At 40.1% G+C, this 25,786-nt stretch overlaps 9 protein-coding genes across 9 annotated transcripts; 3 read left to right on the top strand and 6 right to left on the bottom strand.

The window, feature by feature from the left end:
• Positions 1–3,918: 3,918 nt before the first annotated feature.
• On the bottom strand, positions 3,919–5,541 carry RO3G_14601 (uncharacterized protein; the record flags this gene model as incomplete). The annotated part of the gene is made up of 5 exons (XM_067669185.1): positions 3,919–4,166; positions 4,217–4,265; positions 4,441–4,613; positions 4,660–5,056; positions 5,110–5,541. The coding sequence occupies 5 exons, from the start codon at positions 5,539–5,541 to the stop codon at positions 3,919–3,921; spliced, it is 1,299 nt and encodes a 432-aa protein (XP_067525286.1).
• Positions 5,542–6,480: 939 nt separating this feature from the next.
• On the bottom strand, positions 6,481–7,801 carry RO3G_14602 (uncharacterized protein; the record flags this gene model as incomplete). The annotated part of the gene is made up of 3 exons (XM_067669186.1): positions 6,481–6,785; positions 6,838–7,288; positions 7,388–7,801. The coding sequence occupies 3 exons, from the start codon at positions 7,799–7,801 to the stop codon at positions 6,481–6,483; spliced, it is 1,170 nt and encodes a 389-aa protein (XP_067525287.1).
• Positions 7,802–9,321: 1,520 nt separating this feature from the next.
• RO3G_14603 (uncharacterized protein) lies at positions 9,322–10,573 on the top strand (the record flags this gene model as incomplete). Its single annotated transcript, XM_067669187.1, has 3 exons — positions 9,322–9,376; positions 9,519–9,874; positions 9,926–10,573. 3 exons carry the CDS (start codon positions 9,322–9,324, stop codon positions 10,571–10,573), a joined length of 1,059 nt encoding a protein of 352 aa, XP_067525288.1.
• A 249-nt stretch (positions 10,574–10,822) lies between these two features.
• RO3G_14604 (uncharacterized protein) lies at positions 10,823–12,179 on the bottom strand (the record flags this gene model as incomplete). Its single annotated transcript, XM_067669188.1, has 5 exons — positions 10,823–11,109; positions 11,161–11,566; positions 11,620–11,699; positions 11,842–11,952; positions 12,074–12,179. The coding sequence occupies 5 exons, from the start codon at positions 12,177–12,179 to the stop codon at positions 10,823–10,825; spliced, it is 990 nt and encodes a 329-aa protein (XP_067525289.1).
• Positions 12,180–12,362: 183 nt separating this feature from the next.
• RO3G_14605 (uncharacterized protein) lies at positions 12,363–14,077 on the bottom strand (the record flags this gene model as incomplete). The annotated part of the gene is made up of 7 exons (XM_067669189.1): positions 12,363–12,464; positions 12,512–12,654; positions 12,706–13,077; positions 13,131–13,272; positions 13,322–13,681; positions 13,732–13,951; positions 13,998–14,077. The coding sequence occupies 7 exons, from the start codon at positions 14,075–14,077 to the stop codon at positions 12,363–12,365; spliced, it is 1,419 nt and encodes a 472-aa protein (XP_067525290.1).
• A 2,101-nt stretch (positions 14,078–16,178) lies between these two features.
• On the top strand, positions 16,179–17,147 carry RO3G_14606 (uncharacterized protein; the record flags this gene model as incomplete). Its single annotated transcript, XM_067669190.1, has 4 exons — positions 16,179–16,290; positions 16,343–16,419; positions 16,474–16,675; positions 16,729–17,147. 4 exons carry the CDS (start codon positions 16,179–16,181, stop codon positions 17,145–17,147), a joined length of 810 nt encoding a protein of 269 aa, XP_067525291.1.
• A 461-nt stretch (positions 17,148–17,608) lies between these two features.
• On the bottom strand, positions 17,609–18,480 carry RO3G_14607 (uncharacterized protein; the record flags this gene model as incomplete). The annotated part of the gene is made up of 2 exons (XM_067669191.1): positions 17,609–18,324; positions 18,384–18,480. The coding sequence occupies 2 exons, from the start codon at positions 18,478–18,480 to the stop codon at positions 17,609–17,611; spliced, it is 813 nt and encodes a 270-aa protein (XP_067525292.1).
• Positions 18,481–18,854: 374 nt separating this feature from the next.
• Positions 18,855–19,431, top strand: RO3G_14608 (uncharacterized protein; the record flags this gene model as incomplete). Its single annotated transcript, XM_067669192.1, has 4 exons — positions 18,855–18,857; positions 18,917–18,944; positions 18,997–19,243; positions 19,302–19,431. 4 exons carry the CDS (start codon positions 18,855–18,857, stop codon positions 19,429–19,431), a joined length of 408 nt encoding a protein of 135 aa, XP_067525293.1.
• A 522-nt stretch (positions 19,432–19,953) lies between these two features.
• Positions 19,954–24,811, bottom strand: RO3G_14609 (uncharacterized protein; the record flags this gene model as incomplete). The annotated part of the gene is made up of 12 exons (XM_067669193.1): positions 19,954–20,039; positions 20,095–21,327; positions 21,400–21,654; positions 21,711–21,772; positions 21,832–22,001; positions 22,055–22,251; positions 22,306–22,879; positions 22,947–23,263; positions 23,319–23,864; positions 23,918–24,144; positions 24,196–24,398; positions 24,464–24,811. The coding sequence occupies 12 exons, from the start codon at positions 24,809–24,811 to the stop codon at positions 19,954–19,956; spliced, it is 4,218 nt and encodes a 1,405-aa protein (XP_067525294.1).
• Positions 24,812–25,786: the final 975 nt, after the last annotated feature.

Genomic DNA, 25,786 nt, shown 5'->3' on the forward strand with positions numbered 1-25,786 from the left:
GCCTCACAAATTAAGATGAGAATTATAAACAACAATAGATAAAAATCTTTTATTAATAGTTCTATTCATTATATTCCCAGCAATATATGATACAGTATTCTGCATAAGAAATCTTCAATTCAATCCACTCTATACAGAATTATTACAGCAAATGTAGAAGACGGATATTGTCAACTGTGCAAATTACCAGAAACAGGGAAGCATATACTCTTTACGTGCATCCAAAAATAAGCCTTGTGGAAACCAGCTTTCAAGAAACACTTGCCGAGTCCTAAATATGTTCACTGCAACTTTATATTTTAGGGTTTATCCATACTTGGACTTTTCAAGTGTCACGTTTTATATCATCACAACAAGTTTACAATGTATGATTTTTTTTTACCACAGTCATACCAATTTGCATGAAAAGCTCTGGTAACAATTCTTTGAAGATGTCCCAGTTTTGGTCGAGGTTGTCATCAATCAAACCCAGAAAGAATTATTGGAGCTATCTGCTTACAATTTTTTATGTTAATATCTCTTGTATCTATGTGACAAGTCACTGTTTCATACACTTGCAACTTGGAAATTAACCATTCTAAAGAGCTGAACTTATAACACCAATTGATGGTAATTTTATTATAATACATGATGCGTAGTGCTCAATATTGTGGGGCCCTGAAGTATATATTTTGAGTTGATCCAAATGATGTACAAAAGAATTCACCACGTATTTCGTAATACGACTCCTTGTATTATAGTGTATAAAGTAATGCATAAAAAGCTTAATAGATTGCCTCTCTTATTTTTAACCCTGTAGCTTTTACAATGTAAGAAACTCATTTTATGAATAAACAAAAAACTAGTATAGTTGAAAGCGAGAGTAGTCTGAAAGATATATAGTTCTCTTTTATCAACTTAGTAATTACTTGTGGTGAGTATGCTGAACACAGGTTTAAGAGAAAGTATGTAGTACCAGCATCAGGAATATCTGCGTAGTCCTTTTCTTTAGCTATTGCAATTCTTTGTCTTGTAGTATAAAGTCGAAAGCAGGAAAGTGGAAGCTGTGATTTGTGGACACTTCTTTCGTTTATGAAAGCGACAAGGGATTCATCGGACTGATAATTGCGTACTTTATTGAGGATCACAGTGAAGCGCTCATCTTTGATCTTGAATAAGTAGCCTTTTTTTGACATAGCCAGGAAGGCTTTCCATACCCATTGTAGCTTGAGCGACACCCTCCCTGGGTTTCTGGTAGGCTGTAGATTCCAGTGCGCTCACTGAAATCTTCTATACTTTGGGGGACCGTGGAATGGTGACCAGTACAAGTGGCGTAAAGATAAGGAAATACAAGAGCCAATAGACTGGGGTGAGAGTATCTGACCATTTCCCCAGTGTTGTCTTCGCCTATGATCAAGTCCTTGAACTCCACATCTGTTGCTTATGGGTTGACATCTTCACTTGCAAAAAGGGCATTGTCCAGCCAAGTTTTATCAATGTTGACATGTTTTTTGTTTTCAGAATTATGGTATTTACCAAGGAGAACATTAAATTAGGCATGTCATAACGAGCCAATAAGGGATGAATTCTTTGCAACATTTTGTAAACGTCCTTGACTTTCTTTTTTCTAATCATTGTAAGGTCACCACGAACAAAAAAGAAACTTAGAGTACCACCGTAAGCCATTTCAGCAAACTCATCATTGAAGGTTGTATACATAGAACCTAACTTCATCATGTCCGATTCTTCCATGGACTAAGGTTGACTTTCTTGTAATTTGCGACATAACCTTAACGGGAGACAAAGCCGACCTTTCTCTATAATTCAAGTCTTTTGTTTCAGGGGCAAGATCACCTGAAAGTAGATAAACGTTTAATATTATTTGGGAGACAAAAATAAATACGGCATTATACCTGGATACACCATTGACAAGCTAGAGAATGCATCTTTGGCTGTGTTAACATGGGCTTTGCAAACCATTTTCATAGTTTCACCGTCAGAATTGCAAATAGGCTGCATTTTCCATTGCAGACACGGCAAGTTGGCATCATTATCAACAGCCCTGAAGCATTGATCTTTTGGATACAATACCTTCAGACAAATACAGCAGAAACCGTTCGATTTTTCCACTATGAAGTCTTGAAATGCTTGGACTTGTTTTTGAGTGGGGGTAAATGAAGAAAGGTTATTATCACCTAAACAGAAAGCGTAAAACATTGTATTCTTTTAAGATAAAAGTGAGGTTTAAATTCTTTGAATAAAAAAAAAACAAAAAAAAAACTACTCTTTTATACACTACAATTATTGAAGAAAAACATAAATGTGTATTCAATGAAGAAAAAATGGATATATTTCAAACGATCCGTTTATAAATAGAAAGCACTTACGATGATGATAGCTATTCATTTTGATCTGACCATCGATGGCATCTAAAGATGCAAAGATCGCCCAGAAAATGACATCGAATGTTATGTTTGGTAGTGAAGGTCCATGTTAAAGTAAGATGTGAAGCAGTTGGCACACTGTACGACTAGGCATGAATGCATGTTTGAAGAAGAACGTCAGAAGCTATTTTTATCATAGAGCTGTAGCAAAATCTCTCTATGCTTAAAAGACAGATTTAGAAATAAGTGGGGTTTCTTTTTAAAAAAAAAACTACTTTGCAACATTTGGACCACTCTTATTTTTTTTTTTTTTGTTTATTGAACATGATGAATACCTAGAATCAGATCTTGCTAGCATGGCCGAGGCGTCACTAGGGCAGCAAAGTACGAAAGAGAGATAAGAAAATTCCGATGGTGGGCTCAAATAAGCTACAAAGATTCAGAGCAGTAGCTTTTGCACTTTGAGATCAAAAAAAGTGATAAAGATATGAACCCACCGGATTGTTTAAACTGCAGAACCTGTTAAAAGATGAAATCAACCGATTGCTTTTAACAGAAATACCAGTTTATGGTATTCTTGTTGGTGGTCAGTGGATGAGAGAATACTGTATACTTGAACAATGTCTTGTTAGATCACTGTATATGTCATGAACCTTGTCTATAGACCCTTTTTTTTTTGAGAATATCCAATTCCCCTTTACTCTTTACTTGTTCATGTTTTTGATTTGCTGATCCATTTACAAGTTGTGTTGGTTATACAAATTCATTCTCAAAACACTCTTTTCAACTCGTAGGAACTGCTGAGCACATTGAGCAATCAATGCTTGAATTTTTTTCAAAAACACTGTCTATTCAAAAGACAGCTGTACGTCAAATGTTTCAAGCGTCCTCAACAATAGTAATAAATTATATACATGGGGTATTGGATTTCTGCAAGACAACCAGCTCCTCACCCTAACCTGCTCTCTCTCTCTCTTTTTTTTTTTTTTTTTTTTTTTTGCCCTATGCTTTGGACTTCCCATGGCCTACTCTGAACTCAGCAGATAGGTCCGTTGGAGGACTTGACTGCCTGAATAGCCAACCAAAGCCTTGCCGAAAGCATCCTGATTGTTCTCTTTCCAAGAAACAGGCTATCCAATGCTTCGATCGACATCAAAGGTTGCAACGACCGACTGGTATAAACGACACACCTTGTCCTTTCCAACGGATCGTTCCACTCGCAACCCCACGTTCTTTTCGGTCGATGGCCCTCTGCTGGTCCCCCCTTCCTACTTCTTTCCGAGCTGGGTCCTTCTGGATCAACACATTCTCTCTCTCACCTCTTTCCCCCCAGAAAACAACACTTCGGGAGTTACTCTAAAACTCACAGATCTCGACAACCCTTCTCTTTCGTCCTTGATTCCAAAGGATGATTCCTTTACAGTTTCTTTTTGATCCCACTGGAGCGCTAAAGAGATGCAAACGAGATGACTCAAGTCTATATAAGAAAAAAAAAACGGATTGACAGTGAATGGGAAGATGCAATTGGAGAGGGGATTTTATTGATGGAATCCATTTAAAACTTGAGAGCTGATTTCTTTCCTTTGTTCTTTTTTTCTTTTAATTTTCTTGCATGACGATTGCTTCGAGGTCCACTGGTAGATATCTTCTTGACCTCTTCATCCACTTCCATCTCTCCCTTGACCTCTTCTTCTTCCATCACGTCTCCCACCTTGGCCTTCTTGGCGGCTTCTGCTTGGGCCTCGGCCAGTCGTTGAAGACGAGCTTCTTCTACTGGTTTAAAGACCGTCTCTCTTTTGACAGCTACCGACAGATTCAGTTCAGGTCTATTCTCTCTTTTCTCTTTCTCTCACCTCTCGTTCTCTTCTTTGCTTGGGATCTTAAACTTTTGGCCATCTTGAACTAAAAAAGAAGGAAAGAAAAAAAAAAAAAAAAATGAAAGCAGCCACAGACTTGACCCTCCAAAAAGCAGTCATGTACAACCTCCTATTGCATAAAGAAGGGTTTGTTTATTGAAAAAGAAAAAAAGAGGAGGAGGGGATTACATCCAACTGTCATAAGGTTCACTGTCTCTGACAGACTGTTTCGAATCTGTTTTATGCATCACGTTTTCTTTTTCTTTGACGAGGGTGGAATAGACTGGAGGAGGATAGAAGGTGGAAGGTGGATTGTGTTTGGATTGGATTCGGGACAGTGATGAATAGGGCGAATGAGAGCCATCGAGTGGAGCGGGAGAGTAGAGTTCATAATCTATGAGAGGAAGGTAAGGAAACCGACGGTGTGCTAGTATGCTTACTCGTCAGATAAGGACTAGGACTGTTTCTCGAGAAGTCTACGCTGTGTCGGTGATGATGGTGATGATGATGGTGGTGGTGGGGTCTGCTGTCATAGGCAAATGAACTAAAGGGAGCCGGATAGAACGAGACCGCGTTCAGTTTGGCACTCATGTTGGAATCCAGCGAGAGCGAACGAGCGTCCCGGTGAAAGCGTTGGTGTTCGTCTGGCTGATAGGGCGCCTTGACAGGGTCACTGCCCGAACGACTGCCCCGGTGACGCATGGTGATCTTTGTCCTTGGATCTGAATCGGACAGACGACAGTCCACTTGCCAATAAGAACCTTTGCCGGGCTCATTGATCGGACGAGGCACACGCACGAAACTTTTGTTCAAGGACAGGTTATGACGTATGGAATTCTACGAGAATCAGTTCAACGAAAAAAAAAAAGCAAAACAGGGTCGCAATTTACCTTCCATCCTGTACCAGCCGAACTATAATAAGGATAATGATCAATCACCCACTGGTATATCTCACTCAACGTCAACTTTTTCTTTTCGCTGTTCTCAATGGCATATTTAATCAGCGTCGCATACGAATAAGGAGGTTTGCCTTCCGTGTTCTTTTCGACATGAATATCTTGTGTCGATGGTGTCCCACGCTTTCTGGATCGATGGCTGCTGCTGGTGAGCTCAGTAGAAGCCGAGGGGGAAGGGGTCGGTTCAATCTCCTTCCAAGCTTTAGGATGACATGAATCGATCGAGTTCGTTTCGTGGTTCATTTGATGTATCGGAGGCAGTCGACCGACGGCTTGGGATGAATTGTTGTCATCCTCTTCACGTTCAAACCAATCAAGCGAAGGATAATAAATAGTGTTGTTGTTGTTATTGTGAAGTTCAGTCATGACAGTGGATGAAAAAGGGAAGAAAAAGGTTTTTTTTTTATTTTCTTGAAATCCCCCAAAACAAATAAAAAAAAAAATTAAAAAAAAAAAACAATCAAAACAAGTCGTAAAAACGATTATCATGTGCTTTCCATTGTCAGTTGAATCACTCAGTGTTTATGTTTACTTTTTTTATTATTTGGTACACACATACACATATTCAATCATCCCAATTCACTACTTTGGTTCTTACTCTTTTGATAAACCATCGAATGACGATGGTTCATCTCGTTTTCCTTCATCCCCCTTCTCCTTTCAAAAGAAGATCAAAGAAAACAAATTTCGTTTTTTTTACTTGTCATATGATTTGCCTCGCCCTTTCGAATTAAACTTTATTCGTGTTTCAAGAAGAAGAGAAATGTTTTTCTGTTTCGGAATTTCGTCCGATAAACAAATAACAATTTTTTCTTTTTGTTTTTTTTCTTTTCAACCAGACTGGATTGGATCGCTCGATTGGAAAGAAAGAAAGAAAGAGAGAAAAGGGGAAGATTGAGAAAACGAGTTGAAAAGGTTTTTTTTTAAAAAAAAAAAGGTGCAAATAAACAGATGGGGAAAGGTAACAAACATTCAGAGGTGGTCAGTGCGAGGTGATCCCTTAAAGAACGATTGTTAACAAGCAATAGATTGTTGGTTGAATAAAGAATGTTTGATAAAAAGTGTAACACAAAAGAGTTGTACTTGACGTATCTACCCTTTTCAATCATAAACAAATAAAGCCTGTTTTTTTTATATATTTTTTTATTCTTTTTAAATTCTTTTTTTCTTTTTTTTTTCTTTTTTAAAAAAAGAGCTCAACAAAGAAAAGAGAGGGGAAAAGAAAAGATTCATGACGTAGGATAAAATCAAGGGGAAGGGGGAATAAAGAGATTAGAGATTAATTTTAATTTTAAAAAAAGACAATTAAACGATGGTTTTCATGAAATGAGTTGACTTGATTTTTGATGAAACTAATTCACCCTGTTCATCCAATACACCCATCGACCGAAGACGGATATCTAATCCATCCACATAAACACAGAGAGACATGATCCAATCTTGACCTAATAAATAGGGTTGCCAGTTGAGGTATTGATAGATTTGTGCTCCATCTGTCATGGTGGATTGAAAGAGATCGAGTGAAGCATATCTTGTGAAACCAAACATGTAACGCATGGATGCTTCTCTGATGTATTGTAAATAAACATTCCATGTCATATAAGTAATGACTATAAAGCATAATCAGTCTATCATCACACACACAAAATAAAAATAAATTACATAAAGCAAGCAAGACATCGATCGTATAGTGAAATCGTGAGAGGATGATCATCGTGATACCACTGAATGCCAAACCATAAAGCAACCAACTAAACACTCTTCTCATCCTCGAATGCACACGCCATAAAATCACACAGGACATCATGACCGACGTATGCCCAGAAAAGATATTGTCTGTGCAACCCAACGCCGATCCAGCCACCACATTATAGATGAACCCAAATCGTTCTCCGACTGTCCCCGTCAATTCCGTCTCGGGCGGTCGACATTCATCCAGCAGAGAGGAAGGCAGCGTGGTCACAAACAGAGTGAGGCCACGAAAGATGTAGAGCAGACCGAGCAGAAAGGTCCATCGTCTGAGGAGGGTCAGTCGGGTGGACCAATCGGGTGATTGAAGGGCAAAACCAGTGACGGTGTAGACCACACAGGTCGTGAGTAAATAGTTGACGATCTGATAGTTTTCAATCCTTGGAAACGCATCATGCAACACATCCATCAAGGGATGCTTCCAATTCGGTCAGTTCTCTGTTTTCTGTGTTGGATCTCTTACCTTTCTCATCTCGTTCATCCCCTCATAACGCATGTCACTCCACTGAGCCATAAAGATCTCTACCAGTCCAGCCAACAACAAGAAGACGGCGAGGATCAGCAGTCGATAGGTTTCATGATTTACACACAAGTCCCTCAGGTCCTTCCAGTCCTTGATCTCGACCGGTGCACATAACCTGGCCTGGATCCAACCGATCTTTTGCTTGGCTGTGTTTGTGATGTGAACCGATGGGGATTGATGGGCACCGATGTCGACCAGGTGCTCGGTGAAGAAGAGTTGCTGCATGAGTAAAGAAGAAGGAAGAAAAGCATGCTTTCGATCCCCGCCGTGATCTGTCTTTTCAGGATCTTGTTCTTTTAAGGGGTTATTACTGTTGTTGTCATCTTCTGTTGGAATCACTTTATAGAAAAACATGTTGAAAAGAAAAGAGGAGTTCATAAATCACTCATCCTATTTATACCCTCCGTCGTCTCTCAAAAAAAAAAAAAAAAAAAAAAAAAAAAAAAAAAAACACACCCAAGCCGATTTCCTCTTCTTTTCTCTCTTTTCCCTCTCTTTTCCTTTCCTTCTTTTGAATCCTCTCCTTTTCTTTTCCATTGTGTTTCTTGTTGGTTGGATGCATCGATTGATAAAAGTCGAATGAAAAAAAGAAAGGCTTGTGTTACTTTTAATTTATTGAAAATATGAAAAAAGAAGGGGAGATCAAGAAGATGGATCAAAAAAGTCAATTGTGTGTCACTCGAATCAATCCTTCCTTTTTGCCTTCACACCCACAGGCTGGATCAGACATCAATTCTTTTTTTTTTCTTGGCTTGCTAAAAGAGGGGATCATGAAACAGGGCTTTTTAGTTCATCTGTCATCTTGATCGTCCAAGAAATGAGATGCATTTGTTTGCATCACGCTCTCCATGAACTTTTGTTTTATGTGATCCTACAGGAGAGATGGATGCCAAAGTAGAAAAACAAGCGGAACGTTTGAATTAAAGTGGTAGGGCTAGGCTGTCTGGACAAGAAATTAAAAGCGTGTTTGGAATCCAAATCACTTGCATGTGAAACCCAGTGATCTGAACCTCTGCTGCTGCGTCCGAAGCTTGGCTTTCGAAAGAGAATTCATTGTTTTGACAAGCGAAATGGATGATGTGTCATTCACATTCGCTTTAAATTTTGTTTTAATGTTACAATCTCTCATTTCGACCACGTTTTCTGTTTGATTTCTTTTACTTTTTCTTGCTGAGCTTCTTGCTGAGCATCTCTCCATCCTCTCTTTCTCTTTGTTTTTCTTGGCTTACGTCCCTTTTCCATCCTAGAAAGGAATCCTTCTGGGGTGAATAGCATTGGATGCTTTTTATTTAAAAAAAATTCGTCTTTTTGACTAAAAAAAGATCCGTTGCTGGATTGGATTCATCGCAAGCTTCAAACTCCATCGTACTCTGCAGATTGACATCCATGGATCCATACAACCCCTTTGCTTTCTCATTCGAATCCCAGTAGACCAGCAGCAGTCTGGACGCATACCCGAGTGGACTGATCCAACTCGTTTCATCGTCCCTAGTGCCAATCCTAGGTCGGTCATCGCGAGAAAACAAACTCCGCATTTGTTCCAAGTGGATTCGCAACCTGCTGGATCACACACACCTCTGATTCGGTGAGTCCCGGCTGAGTTGCAAGAGGGTATTTTTGGACTTGCTGTACAAGATGGGGTTGAACACCATGTGTAGCTCAACCCCCCTTGTTTGTGTCATTGACTCTCTGCATGGTTTGTGAGAGGGATCACTTGTACACCAAAGGAATCCTCATCGTGTCACGAATCCACTCTATCTTATTTTTAGCATACCATCCTAAACAGAAACAACAAACCAAGTCATCTCGATGAGGAACATTTCAAGTGAGAAACAAAGAGGATCCAAGCAACGCGATTGTGTTGAATCTTTAGCATGATTGGATCCTGTATTTCATTTTCAGCAAGATCATTCACTCTTATTCGTCAGAGTATTTTTTTTTTCTTTTTTTTCCCTTCTTCTTTTCATACGACATTAGGGCACTATACCTTTTTTTTTTTTTAAATGAGTTAGTGGTCAAGAACATGACACCCCCTTTCTTCTTCTACCAAGGCTAAATGTATCTTTTTTAGATAATTTGGCAAACAACATTCAATACAGTCTACAACAATATGCTGCTATAACGCAAGCACAATTACTCAATCAACCACAACCACAACCATCACCACCACCGTTAATGCAAGGCATAAACACTCTGAGTTCATATCCTTCTTTTCCATTGATCCGATTGACACAACCTCAACTTCACCAACCTACACTAGCGACCAATAAAGAAGATGCCAATGCTCCTATACGAGTCACTCGACCTCCGAATGCCTACTTGCTTTTCAACAAGAAGATGAGAAGAGTGTTAAAAGATCAAGATCCTACGATGAATGTAGGAGAAATAAGTAAGCAAATAGCCGAACGTTGGAGAAAGATGTCCAAGGTAAGAGAGAAAAATAAAGTGAGTCGAGAATGGAGGTGACGATGAAAATAGGAGGAAAAAGAAATGTATGTGAATGAAGCGAATCGATTGAAACAAGAACAAAGAGCACTTCATCCGAATTCGATGTACATCCGTCGTTCACGCGCCGAATTAAAAGAAGCCGGCAAGATGATCAAAGAAGAACCATCGGACAAAAAGACAGCGAGACGGGTAAAGAAGAAGATCAAGAGCCCAGGGATCCCAAAACATCCTCTGTCGGCTTACATGTGGTACCTGACCGAGGTCAGGCCCAAGACGATGAAGAGTTTCCCGAGTTCGAACGTGGGCCAGATCAGTAAATACTGTGCAGAAAAATGGCACACGATGACGGATGAGGAACGAGCGCCGTGGAAGACCAAGGCTCAGGTGGATAAAGAGCGATATGCAAGAGAGATGCAGTTGTATGCGATCCAGAATGATCATGAATTAGGCAGAGGCACAAGGCAGAAATACAGGCATGCGATCATGGCTGCTGCTGCGAATCATTCACACAGCCCAGACTGTCTTTTGGAAAACACGTTATTTACCAAAGATTATGATCCTTCCTTACTGATCTCAGCGCCTACCAGTCCAAGTTCCATCCTGAGGTCCAATCCCGCAGGTCAATCCCATCCGACTCATCTCATTCATGCTTCCGAAGATGATTTTGTTCATCACTGAATCCTTTTTATTCAATAAAAAGAGAGAGAGAGAGGATCTCGCACTGGAAGCCATGGCTCTTTCTCAAATGCACCTCAAAGACGAGACGTCATCGTGTCCATCCACAGGAGACGGTGGGCGTCACTGACCTCTTTTTTTTTAAAAAAAAAAAAAAAAAAATACAATGTGAGTGTAAAAGACATTGAATGCTTTTTATATAAGATTCTATAAAGACTCTGTTCTGTTGGATGAACGTCTGCTGAGTAAAGATTAAAGAAGCAGACCACATGAAATACAGCCGACGAGCTGATGCAGGATGCCTTCTTTTTCATCTTCCTTTCTCCGTGAATGGGCCTGATCGGTTTCTTTCATCACAGGTTCCGCTCTTCTTTCATAGACCACCGGTGCAGGTGGATGCTTCATCCAATCATAGATCTCATCTTCTGATTCCTTTTGATTCACGAGGACTTTGGTAAACAGATCCCTCAGGAATTCATAATCGGGTGTTTCCTCAAATCCCAACTTTCGAACGTATTGAAGGTAGATGCTGAACTCATCTAAAAAGGGGCACAGATGAGCTCAATAAGATGCAACTCTGTCTGTCTTACCTGGAAACCCTGCACATAAATCATGAATGTCCGTCGTCTGCTTTTTCTCTCCAATCTTTTCATATTTTTGTTTATTGGTGGCCGCCTTCAGACCCTGCCAGGGAAGTGAACCCCTCAAGAAGTACAAAAAGACATGTCCCAGGGATTCCAAATCGTCTCTTCTGGACTGTTCTCTTCCTAAATGTGTATTGATGCTCATGTACCTAGCTGTGCCCGAAAGACTCTTTCGTTCTCGATAGGGGATATGCTGCTTTGTCTTGGGATCTCGGTATTGCTTTGCCATGCCAAAGTCAATGAGATACACCATGTTGGCATGGGGTGTGCCAGGTCGGCCAATGAGGAAATTGTCTGGTTTGATGTCTCGGTAGATCAAGTGGTGCTCATGAACGCATTCTATTCTTGTAATCTATCCATTCCTTCAACATCCATCCAGCCCACATTCAGCTGTCTTTCACTTACCATATGTCGTGCCAACATGGCCACGGTCTTTATGCTGAATCGCCTTGAACACTTGTCAAATAAATCTTCTAGACTGGGTCCTAATAAATCAATCACCAGTATATTATGAAGCCCCTCTTGACCAAAATAATAAACAGAAGGTATCCCCACTTTAATATATACAAAAGAGATTGTCAGGAGCTCTGTCTATCCAAGGGGGGCAAAAAAAACTTTTATTCAAACCTGCTCCAGCTAATATTTTATAAGTCTTGTATTCATCTCTTAGTTGAGGAGCGTCTGATTTCCTTGGTTCAAACTTAATGGCCACTTGCTGATTGTTCAAGAGATTGGTTCCTAACAAAATTATTTTTGTCTGCTCTTGTCCTTCCCTTCCCCTCCCCTCCTCTCCTCCCCCCCCCCCTTTTTTTTTTCTCTCTCTCTCTCTCTCTTTTAAAAAAGGACACATCCATTTTACCTTCATAAATAATACCAAAACTTCCTTCACCTAATTTTTTACCAATTTTATAATGTACGCCAACAATATTGGTACTGTTGTTCGTATCATGATGTTGAGTTGTCATAGTGATGAAAAAGGAAAAAAAAGAAAAGAAAAAGAGAAAGAAAGAGGTTTGATATTCCACAGATACATACACTCAAAAAAAAAGGGGGGGGGCACGGAAAGAGGTGTTTATATGTATACGAATAAAGAAGGAATTTTTGTTTATTCTGTTACGATCCCTTTCCCCTTCTCTCTCTCTTTTTTTTTAGAGTTGAATTTTAGAGACTTCATATAAATAAGCACCCAATAATTGAGTTCCTTTCACATAGTTGGATCTATCCAACTTTTCATTGATGGAGTGTGCACCCTAAATCAAGTCAGTCGCTGTACAAAAAACAGGCCATGCAAACTTACATCATCACCGCGGCCCATGGGTAACAACAAGACGTTCTTCTTCAAGGCGTCTTGGAAAGATAAGGTGACAGGAATCGAACCTCCTTCACGCGTCAAGTCAGGCTTGACGTTGTAGACCGTCTCCACCGCCTTGGCAGCAGCCACTGTGTGATCGATCAGTTTCATCTGGACATCCTTTCCTTTTTTGCACTTACCATAGTTGGGATGGTCAGGGCTCGAAAGCCAGTAGTTACCATCATGTGTACAGTGAATGTCCAGTGCGTTTTTCGACCCAAGCTTGGCAAATTCTTCCTTGACGTACTGGCAGACCAATTCGCTAATCTCTTGGGGCTTCATGTCCGGAACGGTACGGATCGAGAATTTACCAGTGACACAGGCCGGAATCACCGTCTTGTCACCAGGATTATAAAAGGCACCTTCGACACCGTGAAGGGAAAGCGAAGGGTTTCTCCAGCGGCACTGGAGTGTCTCACGCACAGTCTCATGAATGTTGGTCTTGTTACCGACCGCACTGTGAAGTTCTTCCATCTGGAAGCTCAAGTCGTCATAGATCTTTTGTTCGCTGTCTAATCACATCCCTTTAGTCCTCGTCCATCGATCGACCTTTCTCATTCTTTACCTGTCAATTCACGCACTTGGTCATAGATACCAGGGATCAAGATCTTACCCTTCACATCCACCAACTTGCTCATGATCGCAAAGAGATCCGTCATGGGTTCATGGACAGTACCACCGAAAACACCTGAATGGAGATCAGCAGCCTAAGAAAACAGTCAACACAATCCTCCCTCGATTCTCTTTTTCACTTACGGGACCCTTGATCTTGAGGTGAAAGTAAGAGACACCACGAAGACCATAAGTCAAACAAGGCTTGGTGGTACCGAGCCAGTAATTATCAGAGATACAGACAGCATCGACGTCCTTAAAGTACTTGTCTGCTTCATCAAAGATGAGCTTATCCAATCCTTCCGAACCGGATTCTTCCATGCCTTCCAGACAAAACTTGATGTTCACTGGTAATTCGAGACCGAGTGCCTTGTGAGCCTCGACGACGTTGATCCAACCCAGCACGGGACCTTTATCATCTGTCGCACCACGACCAATCAAACGGTTCTTTTCATCTTCGACCAACTCAAAAGGGTTGGTGTTCCAACCGTCTTCAACAAGAGCCTAAAGAAAAGGGATGTTATTTTTTTTAAAAAAAACCCTCATTCACTTACCGGTTGAACATCATAGTGACCATAGACAAGGATCGTTTTCTTTTGGGGGTCGTTACCTACCGTGGCAAGGACAATAGGAGGCAAGTCCAAAGAGGTACCATGCCAGTCTTGTTTGCCAAGATCACGAGTTTCGACATTGGCACCGAGTGCTTTGAGTTCGTCGACCAAGAAATCAGCCATGCGAAAGACATCAGGACGATAAGAAGGATCACCGCTGACACTGTACACGCGTTAGAGGACACACGACCAAAGAAAGTGATACTTACCTAGGAATAGCTACCGCCTTACGAAGTCTTTCGACAAAATCATTTTGATGCTTTTCGACGTACTCTAAAAATTTATCCATTTTTTTTTAAAAAAGAGAGTTAAAAAAAGGAAATAAGTTCCCAATTTTTCGAGAGCAGGTTATAAAAGGGGGTGAGCGGAGCCTATCGTGCGAAAACAAGCACAGAAAGTCACACGGTTCAACCAGCGCCCTGACCCAAAAAAAAATGACCGAGGGTTCGCAGTGAATGTCGACCTGGTTTTTTTTTTAAAAAAAAGGTATCGACTACAGATTGAATCTGATTCAGTTGTGCTCTTTTTGTCTACGATTTATAATTACCTTTTGTCAGCATTTGAGCTGAAGACCAAAAAAAAAAAAGGGTGACAAAACTCCACTTCAATGGCCGGCCGTTGGCTCTATCCATCGTCATGGCATATTTTTTTCCCGAAAACCATCCGTCATTGACCTAAAAAAAATCGACCTCTTTTTGAGACAAATCAATGGATGATTCAAAAAATTGATTTTTTTTTTGTCCTTCTGGCATCAGAAACCACCAGAGAAAATAACATAGTCTCATCCGATAGAGCCGTTCATCCACATTCTATCGGGTTTTTTTTTGTTATTCAAACAACCGTCGCATCTCAAAAGAGCCTGCCGACAGAAATCATAAAGATCGTTTGAATCCCAAAGTCTCCCTCCTTTTTGTTTTCTCTTACAGCCTGCCAGGACCGTTCGATGGGTTCCCACTGGACGTGTGTGTGTTTATCCAGAGACACAGAACGTTAGACACGTTCTTTACCACCTTTTCAATCCAAACCTGTTTCAAAGCGTCTTTGAGCTCCCACTGGCCTCACAAATGCTTGCTTCAGTCTGAAAGCATGTATTTCAAGCATGCATCCTTTCAGGCTTCATCACTCACTTTTAGTTTTCAATCACGCATTGTCCCATGCTGTGATGCTCTTTGACAAAGCGAGAAACGATCAGGCCAGATGAAAACAACACATGCTCGAATGAACCCATGTCTCCCATTCTTCCAATCGCCTAGAAGAATAGCCGATGAAGAGAGAGAGCTGCAATGCTCACAGGCCGTCCTGGTCTGTTGTGGCTGGTTCATAGCAAGTCGTACTGTGTTTGAACAGGTACCCCTACGTGTACCCAACGAGAGAGGAGTCCAGCAGACCCATCGTTCCTAAAGATCCAGAGGGGGTAGAAAAGGCCCATCGATCGATAGGAGAGATTCAAGTGCTTGAAATCGAAATATCTGACCTCTTTCACAGAACTCACGCAACAATGACTGGATGGCCATCGAAGCTTTGATTCACCGCTCTCTTTGCGTTGTAGACATCCTAGTTTTTAAACTTACACGTTCATAACTACCTTGCCCTTGTCGATACAAGTTCAAACATGAATCATCACAGCAAAAGCCAGGTTGGATTGGTTTCCATTGTGGTTTGGCATCCCCCTTTACTCTCATCCTCCTTGTTTTCACAGAATGAAGCACGGGACGATCGATAGGGATCCTATCGCCTTGGTACGTGAGCGGCGTTTTCCTGTGGTGAGGGTTTTTGACGGACGAGTCTATCGGTGAGCTCGATACGGATGCTGAAATAAGACGTTGGATCAAGAGCATATCGAGTGACTATTTCACAGGAAAAGAAAACAAGGGAGAGAGCTGGTTTAGATGCTTGCTTTTTAAAAGCCACTGTCAATCAACAATGCAGTAAAGTCTATTGGATTTAAAATTTGACAGCGAAAATGACGCATGGTTGTGATTCTCTTTAAATGAACTGCACAGATAGGCATTCCATTCAGCTCTCTATGTTGACTAGGTCTGGATATACAAACAGGTGATATTATTCCTCTCATTAGAATCCTTTTCCATTCTGTTCCAAGTCCTCAGTGACCACGTGTCATACCAAAAATGAAAAAGTCACACTCTATTGTTTGAAAAATCTCTTGACCACTGACTGTGCGCTCACCTTAACCTGACTGAAATCAACAAAAACAGTATTGGCCAATTTCAAGGACCACTGCTGACAACATCCAACGGTTGGTCCTATCAGTTCCAATCTCCTCTTCCACCATGATTACTTGACAACTTTAAATGTCCGATTTCAAATTATCTTTTGGACCCTTTTTGTTTTTTTTTTTTTTCCCCCTCTTCTTTTGACAAGTTTAGATAATGACTGAGCAAACAGCCATTGGCACTGTACCAAAGATCCAAGCGATCCATAGTTCTTCATTTGAAAAGATAGCGTCTGCTGCTGCCGGTGCTGTTATTACCATGTCATTCAGTACGATCTACTCATCCTAACGTCACTTGTAGCTAATGCATTCTTTTCTCAGTGACTCCACTGGACGTAATCAAAACAAGACTTCAAGAAAGCTCAAGGCATGGCTTGAATGAATATAAGGGAACCTTGGTAAGTGACCTCTTTCCTTTTTTCTTTCTGGCAATAACCCTTAGACATGTATAGGATGGGTTATCAAAAATATTTAGAAACGAAGGATTATTTGCATTATGGAGAGGTCTAGTGCCTGGGCTTATCATGGCATTACCATCTACAGCCATTTATTATGTTGGATATGATCATATACGAGACTACACAAGAAACTCTGAATTCAAAGATACCATTCTGGATGTGTATTCACCCTTGTGGGCAGGTGGATTAGCACGCAGTAAGGACGTATAAAAACCAGTGTGACGCAAATGATTGACTGATCCCGTTTAGCATTTGCTGGATTGGTGGTATCTCCTTTAGAACTGTTTAGGACTCGCATGCAATCTGCAGAGGGTGTCTATGGATTTTCAGCCGTCTGGAGAGGTGTGAGGGAAATGGTTCACAGAGAGGGAGCAAAGGCACTCTGGCGAGGGTTGCTGCCAACGATGCTGAGAGATGTACCGTTTTCGGCCATCTATTGGATGGGTTATGAGGAGTTGAAGCGTTCTCCGATATTGTCCGACCGATCTCATTTTGAATCATCCTTTATTGCTGGTGCATCGTCTGGTATGATTGCTGCCATCGTCACAACCCCATTTGATGTAGTAAAAACACAACGTCAAGTAAGCTCCTATGCTGAAGGTAAACATAAAACAGACATCACCATAACTCCATCTCATGCTTCTCTTCAGAGGCGCGCGTTGGATTGATTATAAAGAAGATTGTCGCAAAGGACGGCACCGTAGGATTCTTCCGGGGCGTTGTGCCAAGAGTTGTCAAAGTAGCGCCGGCCTGTGCCATCATGATATCAAGTTATGAAATGGGAAAGCACTTTTTTGCTTATAGAAAATCAGATACAATGTAAATATGCTTTTTGTTATTATTATTATTATTTTTGCAGCCTATAAACATAGACGTAAGGTTGGATTACAATAAAGAACCCTAGACAAATCTTATACCTGAAAATAGATGCATCATTGCTTGAGATTTTTTATTGTTCTTTCATCCTATCTTTAAAAGCTGTATTTACCAAAACAAAGCACGCGTTCGAGAAGAGAAAGGGACATGGACTGTGAAGAAGTGAAGTATTACATTTCTATTCTTGTAATAAACATTCGATGAGAATAAATTAATATATACAAGCTTCATTTATTTCAGAATGGTATCCTTTTTATAATAAAACATTGCTTTGCTTGTTCAAAGCTTCTTGAATTGATTTCTTGATTCTTTCTCTAAGATCATCAATGATTTGCTTATGCTTTACATGCAAAGCACTAAAGTAAGACAGCGAGTTTGCATCTTTTGAATTCGATTCCAAAGAATTTTCCAACAAGGATTTTGAGGATCCTGAGACAATCTTTGTCTTTGGTGGTTCAGGTGAAGGTGGAGGGGGGGTGTATGGAGCAAACCATGATGTACGGATCTGCTCAGGAGGTGTTTTTGGAATATAATGACTTGCAGCACTAGAGGTTGATTTGCTCTGCATGGGTTCGTGTAAGGTGCTGTCGGTTTGGCTTGGTTTGGGTGTTTGATGAATGGATAGTCTATTGTCACGTAAAGTAGTGGCCTGTGGTTCTTTGTTCAACAAGAATGGGTTCTTTGAGGCGTTAGATCTTTTGTTGGCTTGCATGTTTAACAGATTCTTGGCACGATTCATCACAGGTTGGTCCCTTGTGCTTTTGAATAGTGTTGATTTACTTGCTGAAGACACTGTTGTAGTGCTTGAAAGTCTACTGAAAACATCGTCATTCAATCTCTGCTTCTTTGTGGGGATCTTTTTTGTTGCTGAGCTTTCTGAAGGTTCAGACTGTGTTGGGCGTCTTTTTTTTAAACGACTGAAGGGTGGAGAATGGGCTGGAAAGGAAGGACCTGAAATGGTGCGTTCGCCTAATAGATATTTTTTTTTAATTGGAAAAGAAAGTTTAGCTTGGTTTGTTTCAACTTACTAAACCATGAATCAGGTGGTAATTCTTGTGGTAATCTATTTGTAAAATCCCAAAATTTGGGAGCAACAAATTCCCATTTTGATTCATTATCGTCCATATTTTTTGTTTGTAGAGAAACAAAGAAAAAAAAAAAAAAAAAAAACAAGTGACCACAAACAATTGGAAAAAGAAATAAAAAAAAATGACAGATATAACCGTCTCCGTAAACTACGCTGCATAAAAAATATTTATTTATTGAATTTGTACATGTAAAGGCTTTCTTTTAAACATCAATAATAATCGTGGTCATTCCCTTACAAAATAAGCTTTTTTCTTTGTTTTTTGTTTTTTTTTACTGCTAGTCCATAGTAAAGGATGCGCCCATGAATAGACTGAGCGGACTTTACTGTGACAGGTGAAAAAAGAGGATGAAAAAAAAAAAAAAAAAGAGTTGCTCTGTAATATTGAGCAAAACTTTTATTTTTTCTTCACATGGTAATAATCAAATAAACTTGAAGAAGCTTTCCAAACCAGCTAACCCTATTTCATTCTAGTCTCGCTTAGAATTATTGACTCCTGAAGGTAATTTAAAAATAAATAAATAGAAAGGCTCTAAACTAAACAAAAAAAAAAGGTCTTCGTGTTGACGGTCGACGTGCTAATGAATTAAGAAAGATAACTGCCAAAACCTCTGTTTTTAGTCAGGCGGACGGTTCTGCGTATATTGAACAAGGAAATACAAAGTGTTTAGCAGCAGTCTATGGTCCTAGAGAAGTGCGTCACCGAATGCAAGCATTATCAGATCGCGCCATCATCAATGTCGAATTCAACATAGCTCCTTTTAGTACAAGTGAACGTAAAAAGAGATCAAAGAACGACAAGTAAATCATCAAATGCTACTACTGTATGAAATCAACTGACTGTGTGTGTTTTTTTTAGACGATCATTAGAAGTCGCAGCTTTCATCCGTCAAACCTTTGAGCCTGTTGTTCTTACTACTCAGTTTCCTAGATCTCAAATTGACATTTATCTTCAAGTATTTCAAAATGATGGAGGTATAACCATATGAAATTGAGAAAGAGAAATTAGCGATTAAGAACATAGTCTATAGGCTTATTACAGAGCTGTATCAATGCGGCAACAATGGCTTTAGTGGATGCAGGTATACCCATGTTGGATTATGTTTGCGCTTGTTCAGCAGGCTGCATCGATAAGGTACCAGTACTCGATTTAAACAACTTGGAAGAATCTGCAGATACACCCGAATTAACAGTAGCTATACTACCAAGAACCGGCAAAGTCAACTTGGTGGAGGTACAAAAAAAAAAGCAAAAAGAAAATAAAGTATCCCCACTTATATTCTATTTAGTTGGAATCTCGACTTCATATGGATAAACTCCCCAGCGTTACAGAATTAGCAACAGAAGGTTGCAAGCATATACATTCTGTATTGGATAGTGTGATTAGAAAGAATACAGAACATCTCATGTCTAGATTGAATGCATAAGGAGAATTTAAATAATACAAGCTATTTTTTATAAATAAACAAAAAAAAAAAAGGGAAAAGATAAAAAAAAAGGAGGATTATATATTAACTATGTGTAAGATATCGAAGATCTGTTGCTTTTTCTACATAATTGCCAGGAAATACGCCTTGGATGATGGACCCAGTGTCTTCTATTAAAAGAAAAGAGGGTTAAAAAGAAGATTGATCACACACATTCACACTTACTGTCTGTTTTGTATCCTGTCCACCAGATATCATCACTTGTATCCGTCACGATGATTGCATCTGATTTTTCAAACCCCATTTCACCTGGTTCACGAGCAGCAAAATCAAATTTAGCATAATACAAGAGTGGCTTTTCTTTTGTAGCCTCCGAGGAGGACTCTTCATTATTGGCAATGGCTTGCTCCATCATGGACAAAAACTCATTGTTGTACCGTGACTTTCTATCTTGCGTCTTGCGAGAAGAGAGATACTCTTCCACCATACGTTTGGATGAGGCTCTGCCCTCTGCAGCATGGGAAGGTGTCACGTTCAGACGACTGGTTGGGATGGCCATCGACAGGAAATCATGCTTGGGACCAGGAGAACCGAGGGGTTCCGCTGGCTTCTCTAATGGTGGCAGGGGACCGGTAGCAAACGTCGGACTAAGCACAGGACTAGGGGCCGAATCAAAGTTGATGTTGACCGCAGATCGATACATGGTGTCTAACTTGGGCATGGGCTCCGCTGCTGTCTGGGTCGCACGTGGTGGCGGTGGTAGGGATGCGTTTGCAAAGCCATACTGGATTGTTTCACTGCTTGCCATGGCGGAACTGTTGTTGAGAGTAGAACTACTGCTGGTGTTCGCCATCGTGCTGGTGGCCAATGCGGCAGGGGGTGAGCCTCCGGTAGGTCCAGTGATAGAAGAAGACCGGAAGGGATTGTATGAGCTTCGTCGCTCGTCACTGACTTCTGTCATCTCTCTTGTAGCGAGTGAGGATACCATGGAATCTCTCTGGATTTCACTAAACGGCCTCACAAGTGAATCAGGACGTCCGACTGGAATGGGAGGCAAGGTTTGGTAAAAGCTAGTGGTACTCATGTGGTAAACAGAATTAGGCGGTGCGGGGGACAAGGGCGTTCCTTTTGGGGTGCCCAAGGCTGTAGGTTCATTTAGATAATCGGTGCTGATGGCTTTTGACATGCTGTAGATCTGTGCTTCTGGTTCAAGTGTATCTAGCTTTTCTGCAGAGCAATTGTTTTTATCATCTCCTTCATCTTTAAGCGCAGCCAATAAAGAATCTGCTGATCGAGGAGGCTTGCCATAGTAGGCTGCTGGATCGGATTGTGGGTCTGCTTTTGCTTCTCCTTTTCGCTTGAGGAAAACGATGGCCAGTATTGCAAGAACAATGGCTGTAACAATACCTAGAGAAATAGCAATAGAGACAATAATGACAACCGCTTTAGGAAGATATTCTAAAAGTAATACAATATTCAGATTAAATTTTGTTGTTTTTTTTTTTTTTTTTTTTCAATTTTGAAATTTACTTTTGATAGAAGAGGCAATTTGCGGTGGTAAGGTAAAATAAAATAAGCTGTTCAGCAAGCTACCTTCAAGAGGAGAAGAAGAGGAAGCAACCAGGTAGGGTGTCCAGTTCTGACCGTCATAGAAGGCTGCACTCACGTTTCCTAAAGAGCCCAAATTAATGAATCCAGTAGCCAGCAAGGCGTTTTGCGCAGTGTTATTTTTAACAGGAAGTGAATATATTTTGGAAATGATGCTTCCTGTTCCCAATTCTTGATCTATAAAGCCATCAGTTTAATAAAAGGTTATTTACAGTTTTATTGTTTTCCCTTACCAATAGGATCAAACTGTTGTCCGTTCCATACACGTAAATAAGTAGTGTCATTATGACTGTTCCTATATAATAGCGTACGTGAGTATATGTAAAACAATACTTGCTATACGAAAAACTTTACTGTCCAGAGATAAATGTATTTTTAGTGACGTTGTCATAAGTGATGGCAACCGAAGGGCCAGGAAGATTAGCAGTAGCAAAAGGACCCCACACTTTTTGAACCAAGTCATATTCAGCGATTGTAATTGGAGAACCATTCAGTGTCATATTGCCTGTCACCACTAGTTTATCCTATCACGAAAAAAAGGATCAATAAGCACGTTCTTAAGCTTTCTCATACTTACATCAATGTAGCCAAAATCAGTTGCTTCACCACTTAAACCAGAGCCTAGAGCGCTCCACTGATGATTAGTAGTTGTCAACACACATACTACTGAACAAGGGACAGAATCAATCGAGCTAAAGTTACCGCCTACAGCCACTAGTTCATAGGAACCAAGAGAACTAATGACATTAATAGCCGGAGGAGACCCATCCGATGCTATAAAAAGAAGGATTTAAGCACATGCCACTTTGTCTTTTCTTTTTGGCTTACTTTTGATACTAGGCGTCATCAGCCGGGATCCATTCTTTAAATCAAAGGCTGCGAACCCACTGGTGTCTGAGCCAAAGAATGGACCTCCGACATACAAGATATCATTGTGCACCACCATGGATTGAAGTGTGCCCTGCCACTCAGATCCTTTGAGACCACTCCAGACACCGTCGTGATAGATTGCGATATTCTGAATCCCCTGGGATAGTGTAAATTGGCCACCGAGGATGGTAGAACCATTGTGGATGAGACTCGCCGAGACAGTGGGGTGATCATTGATAGGATAAAAGGGCAGGTGCGAAAGCGTGGATTGATTGAAGAAAGAGTAGCCAAAGGACTGGTATCTTTGAACGGCCTGGATACTTCCAGCAAAGTAAGACTTGTTGTCATATTCCAGAGTGGAATAGACAATGCCAGAAAGAAAAGGGATATCCCCCTGATCCCATTTGTTTTGGGCTATATTCCACCATCCGTTGCCAAAGCAGAGGGTCGAATTGGATAATTTCGTGAATTCTCCAGAGACAAGCACATGGTTGTTGATCAAATGAACCGAGTGGGCCAGACCGTTGACACCCTAACAGAAGCAATCACAGTCAGATCACACTCTTTTCTTTTTATGCTCACTTTATTGATGGTTTTACCTCATCCAGCGCATTCCAAGTGGCCTGTTGGACATGATATCTTGCCACATGAGACATTCGCGTGTTTGTCCCATTCACAAGCGCACTAAAGTTTCCAGCAACAAATATTTCTCCTGATGGAGAAACAGCAAGTGACTCGATCCTACCGTTGGTGCCCCCATTCGCAAGTGCCTTGAGTTGCTTTGTAGATACGTCGTATCGGACAATGTTGGAGTATGTCGATTTGGATTGATCTGTTCCTGTAAAACTGCCTGCGATATAAAGAGCATCGCCATACGGCTTTATGTCATGAACAATAGACTTATAAGGTACGTTTTCTAAAGAACACGTTGAATAAAACAGTAAAAAAAAACATGGATTCTTTTTTTGTACCTGATAGAGCTTTCCAAGGAAGTGAATCCGCACTGATTGTTTGTGAGGATGTATCGTATTGAATGATGCTTGCTAAAGCATTATTCGATGCCTCCTTGACAAATTGAAATGAATGAGCCACAATAGATCCAGTTTTTGTTGAATTGTGAGCTTGTGCTATCTGTAGGGTGGGTTGAAAGTCAGAAGAGAGGTCAAAATAACCCGTGTAAATCAACAGGCCACTGGTGGCGGTTGAATTGGAACTGAGAAAGATGGTGGTTGGGGTTTGACTGGCTGAAGTTGCAAGCTGTATATCGAAATCCACAACGTTATCACAACCGCTACTACATTCTGGTGCGTACAAATAAACTTCGTAAATTCCAGATTCAGCAATAGTAGGATAGAATGTGATGGAAGAAGCATTACTGGCTGTAGTAGAAAGATAACTAATTCCTCCATCACTGATTTGTGTCCAGTTTCCTACTGTTTTTACTCTGGATATAGTACTACTGTTATTACGACAAGGACTATTTGTAGATAGTGTGTCTACTGCATAAATAAAGTTTTCTATACAAAAAGTGTTATGTACAAAGACAGGAACAATAAAAAAAAAAAAATACCTGATTGAAAGACAGAGACTGAAGACAATCCACCACTGGAACCATACCAAGACATGATATCAATCGCTATTCCACTTGTAAGGTTCGTATTCAAAATACGAAAGTCTTGAAAATCAATGCTGGTATCATTTGAAAGAGTACAGTTGGTAGTACATATCCTGGTTTGTTTTGTTGAAGGATCGAGATAAGATAATTGAAAGTAATTCGTGCTATCAACAGCTCGAATACTATGTAAACCGTCAGTATCTTTGAATTTAGCTTTACTTTTTCAGTTTTACCCAAATTCTTTTGTTTGATGATTTTTTATTTTTGAATTTCCAATTCTGACAAGTGAAGGGTTTACATTGTAATAATTAAACGTTGTCTGCCACGTTCCATTCTGTCCATCTTTTAATATCCAAGGATTGGCATTTGTAGAAGCAGCACAGATAATAGAAGATGCTGTGCCTGAACTATCGGCTGAATTAGTTGCTGAACCAGCCTAACAATAAAGAAGCCAATTAGATTTTTTTTTTTTTTTTTTTTTTTTTTTTTTTTTTTTTTTACATTTGTTGGGAGCATGATCATTTGACTTGCGGGTGCATAATAACTTTGTCCATCCGTTGTTGTGTCAAACACACCACCAAATAATAATGATTCATTATGACGAATGATTGTATTGATTTGTCCATTCACCCCTTTCCAAGGCACATTGGTCCATCCTGTCCTATTCCAAACTGCAATACCTCCACCAAATTGAGCAAGTGAAGCTGAATAAGCCGAGTCCGTGCTGACAGGTGCCGTAAAGGATCCACCGACATAAACAAACTTTGTGACCGGGTCACAATAGACTGTCTGAACTGGCCCATCCAATCCTCCCAAGAGTGTATTCAGTTGACCTGAAACAAGATCCATTGCTGCGATACGATTGACACTGATACCATTGATGCTACTGAAATTTCCCGCAAAATAAATAGTGTTGTATAAGATACAAGTGTCGTGAATGGTTCCATTGATATTAGAAGATGCGAGTAATTGAAATAATGTGTCGTTCGAGAGAGATATAACAGATGAGGTGGATGATGGTATCTGAGTAAGTTGATTGGTGTCTGTATAGAGTGAGATACCCTCGTAAGATCCAGATATACCGAATAGATCAAGGTTGATGTTTGGATGTGTCACATACGATGCAAGACTTGTATGAAGGATTACCCCAAGCAATAAAAGCAACCCAATCATTTATATGTAATTTATTTTATAATTCGCTATGTACAAAGAAAACAGGGCAAGAAAAGACTCTTTCTTTTTCGTATACAAAAGTATTGTTATTCCTGGGTTTATAGGAGAAAAGAGTTGTGAAAAGGGGAAGAAGAGGAGAAAGATTGAAATAATAGAAAAAAAAAATGATTGTTTGAGAAAGGAGAGTATAGGCTGTATGTGGGGAATTAAAAAAAAATGAGGAAAAAAAAAAAGAAAGAGGGAAAATGAACAAGAATAGAATAAAGACAAAAGAACAAAGTAAATTGGCACATGTTACATTACTGCTATACGTTACACAACACATATTAACCTGAGTTTATCTGTAAACTACCAGAGTGGGAAATATTAACGCGTTGCTCTCTTTCTCTCTTTTTTTATTTCCCAATCTTAAAATAGTCAGTAAGCAAATGGTATACAAGTACATCATTTTTTAAAAAAGAAATAAAAGGCATTATTACCAAAAAAATAAAAAAAAAAGTGTAAAATCTTGTCTTTAAAACACATCTTCCCGCTTGTCTCCTCAAAACTAAATTAACGATAATTGAATTATGATAAACTGTGGAGGAAGAAAGAGGATAAAAAAGAATAAATTTTATTATAGCTTTCATCCATCGCAGCCCATTCAAAAAA

This window comes from Rhizopus delemar, genomic scaffold (assembly GCF_000149305.1).
Source record: "Rhizopus delemar RA 99-880 supercont3.14 genomic scaffold, whole genome shotgun sequence".
Taxonomy (NCBI): Eukaryota; Fungi; Mucoromycota; class Mucoromycetes; order Mucorales; family Rhizopodaceae; genus Rhizopus; species Rhizopus delemar.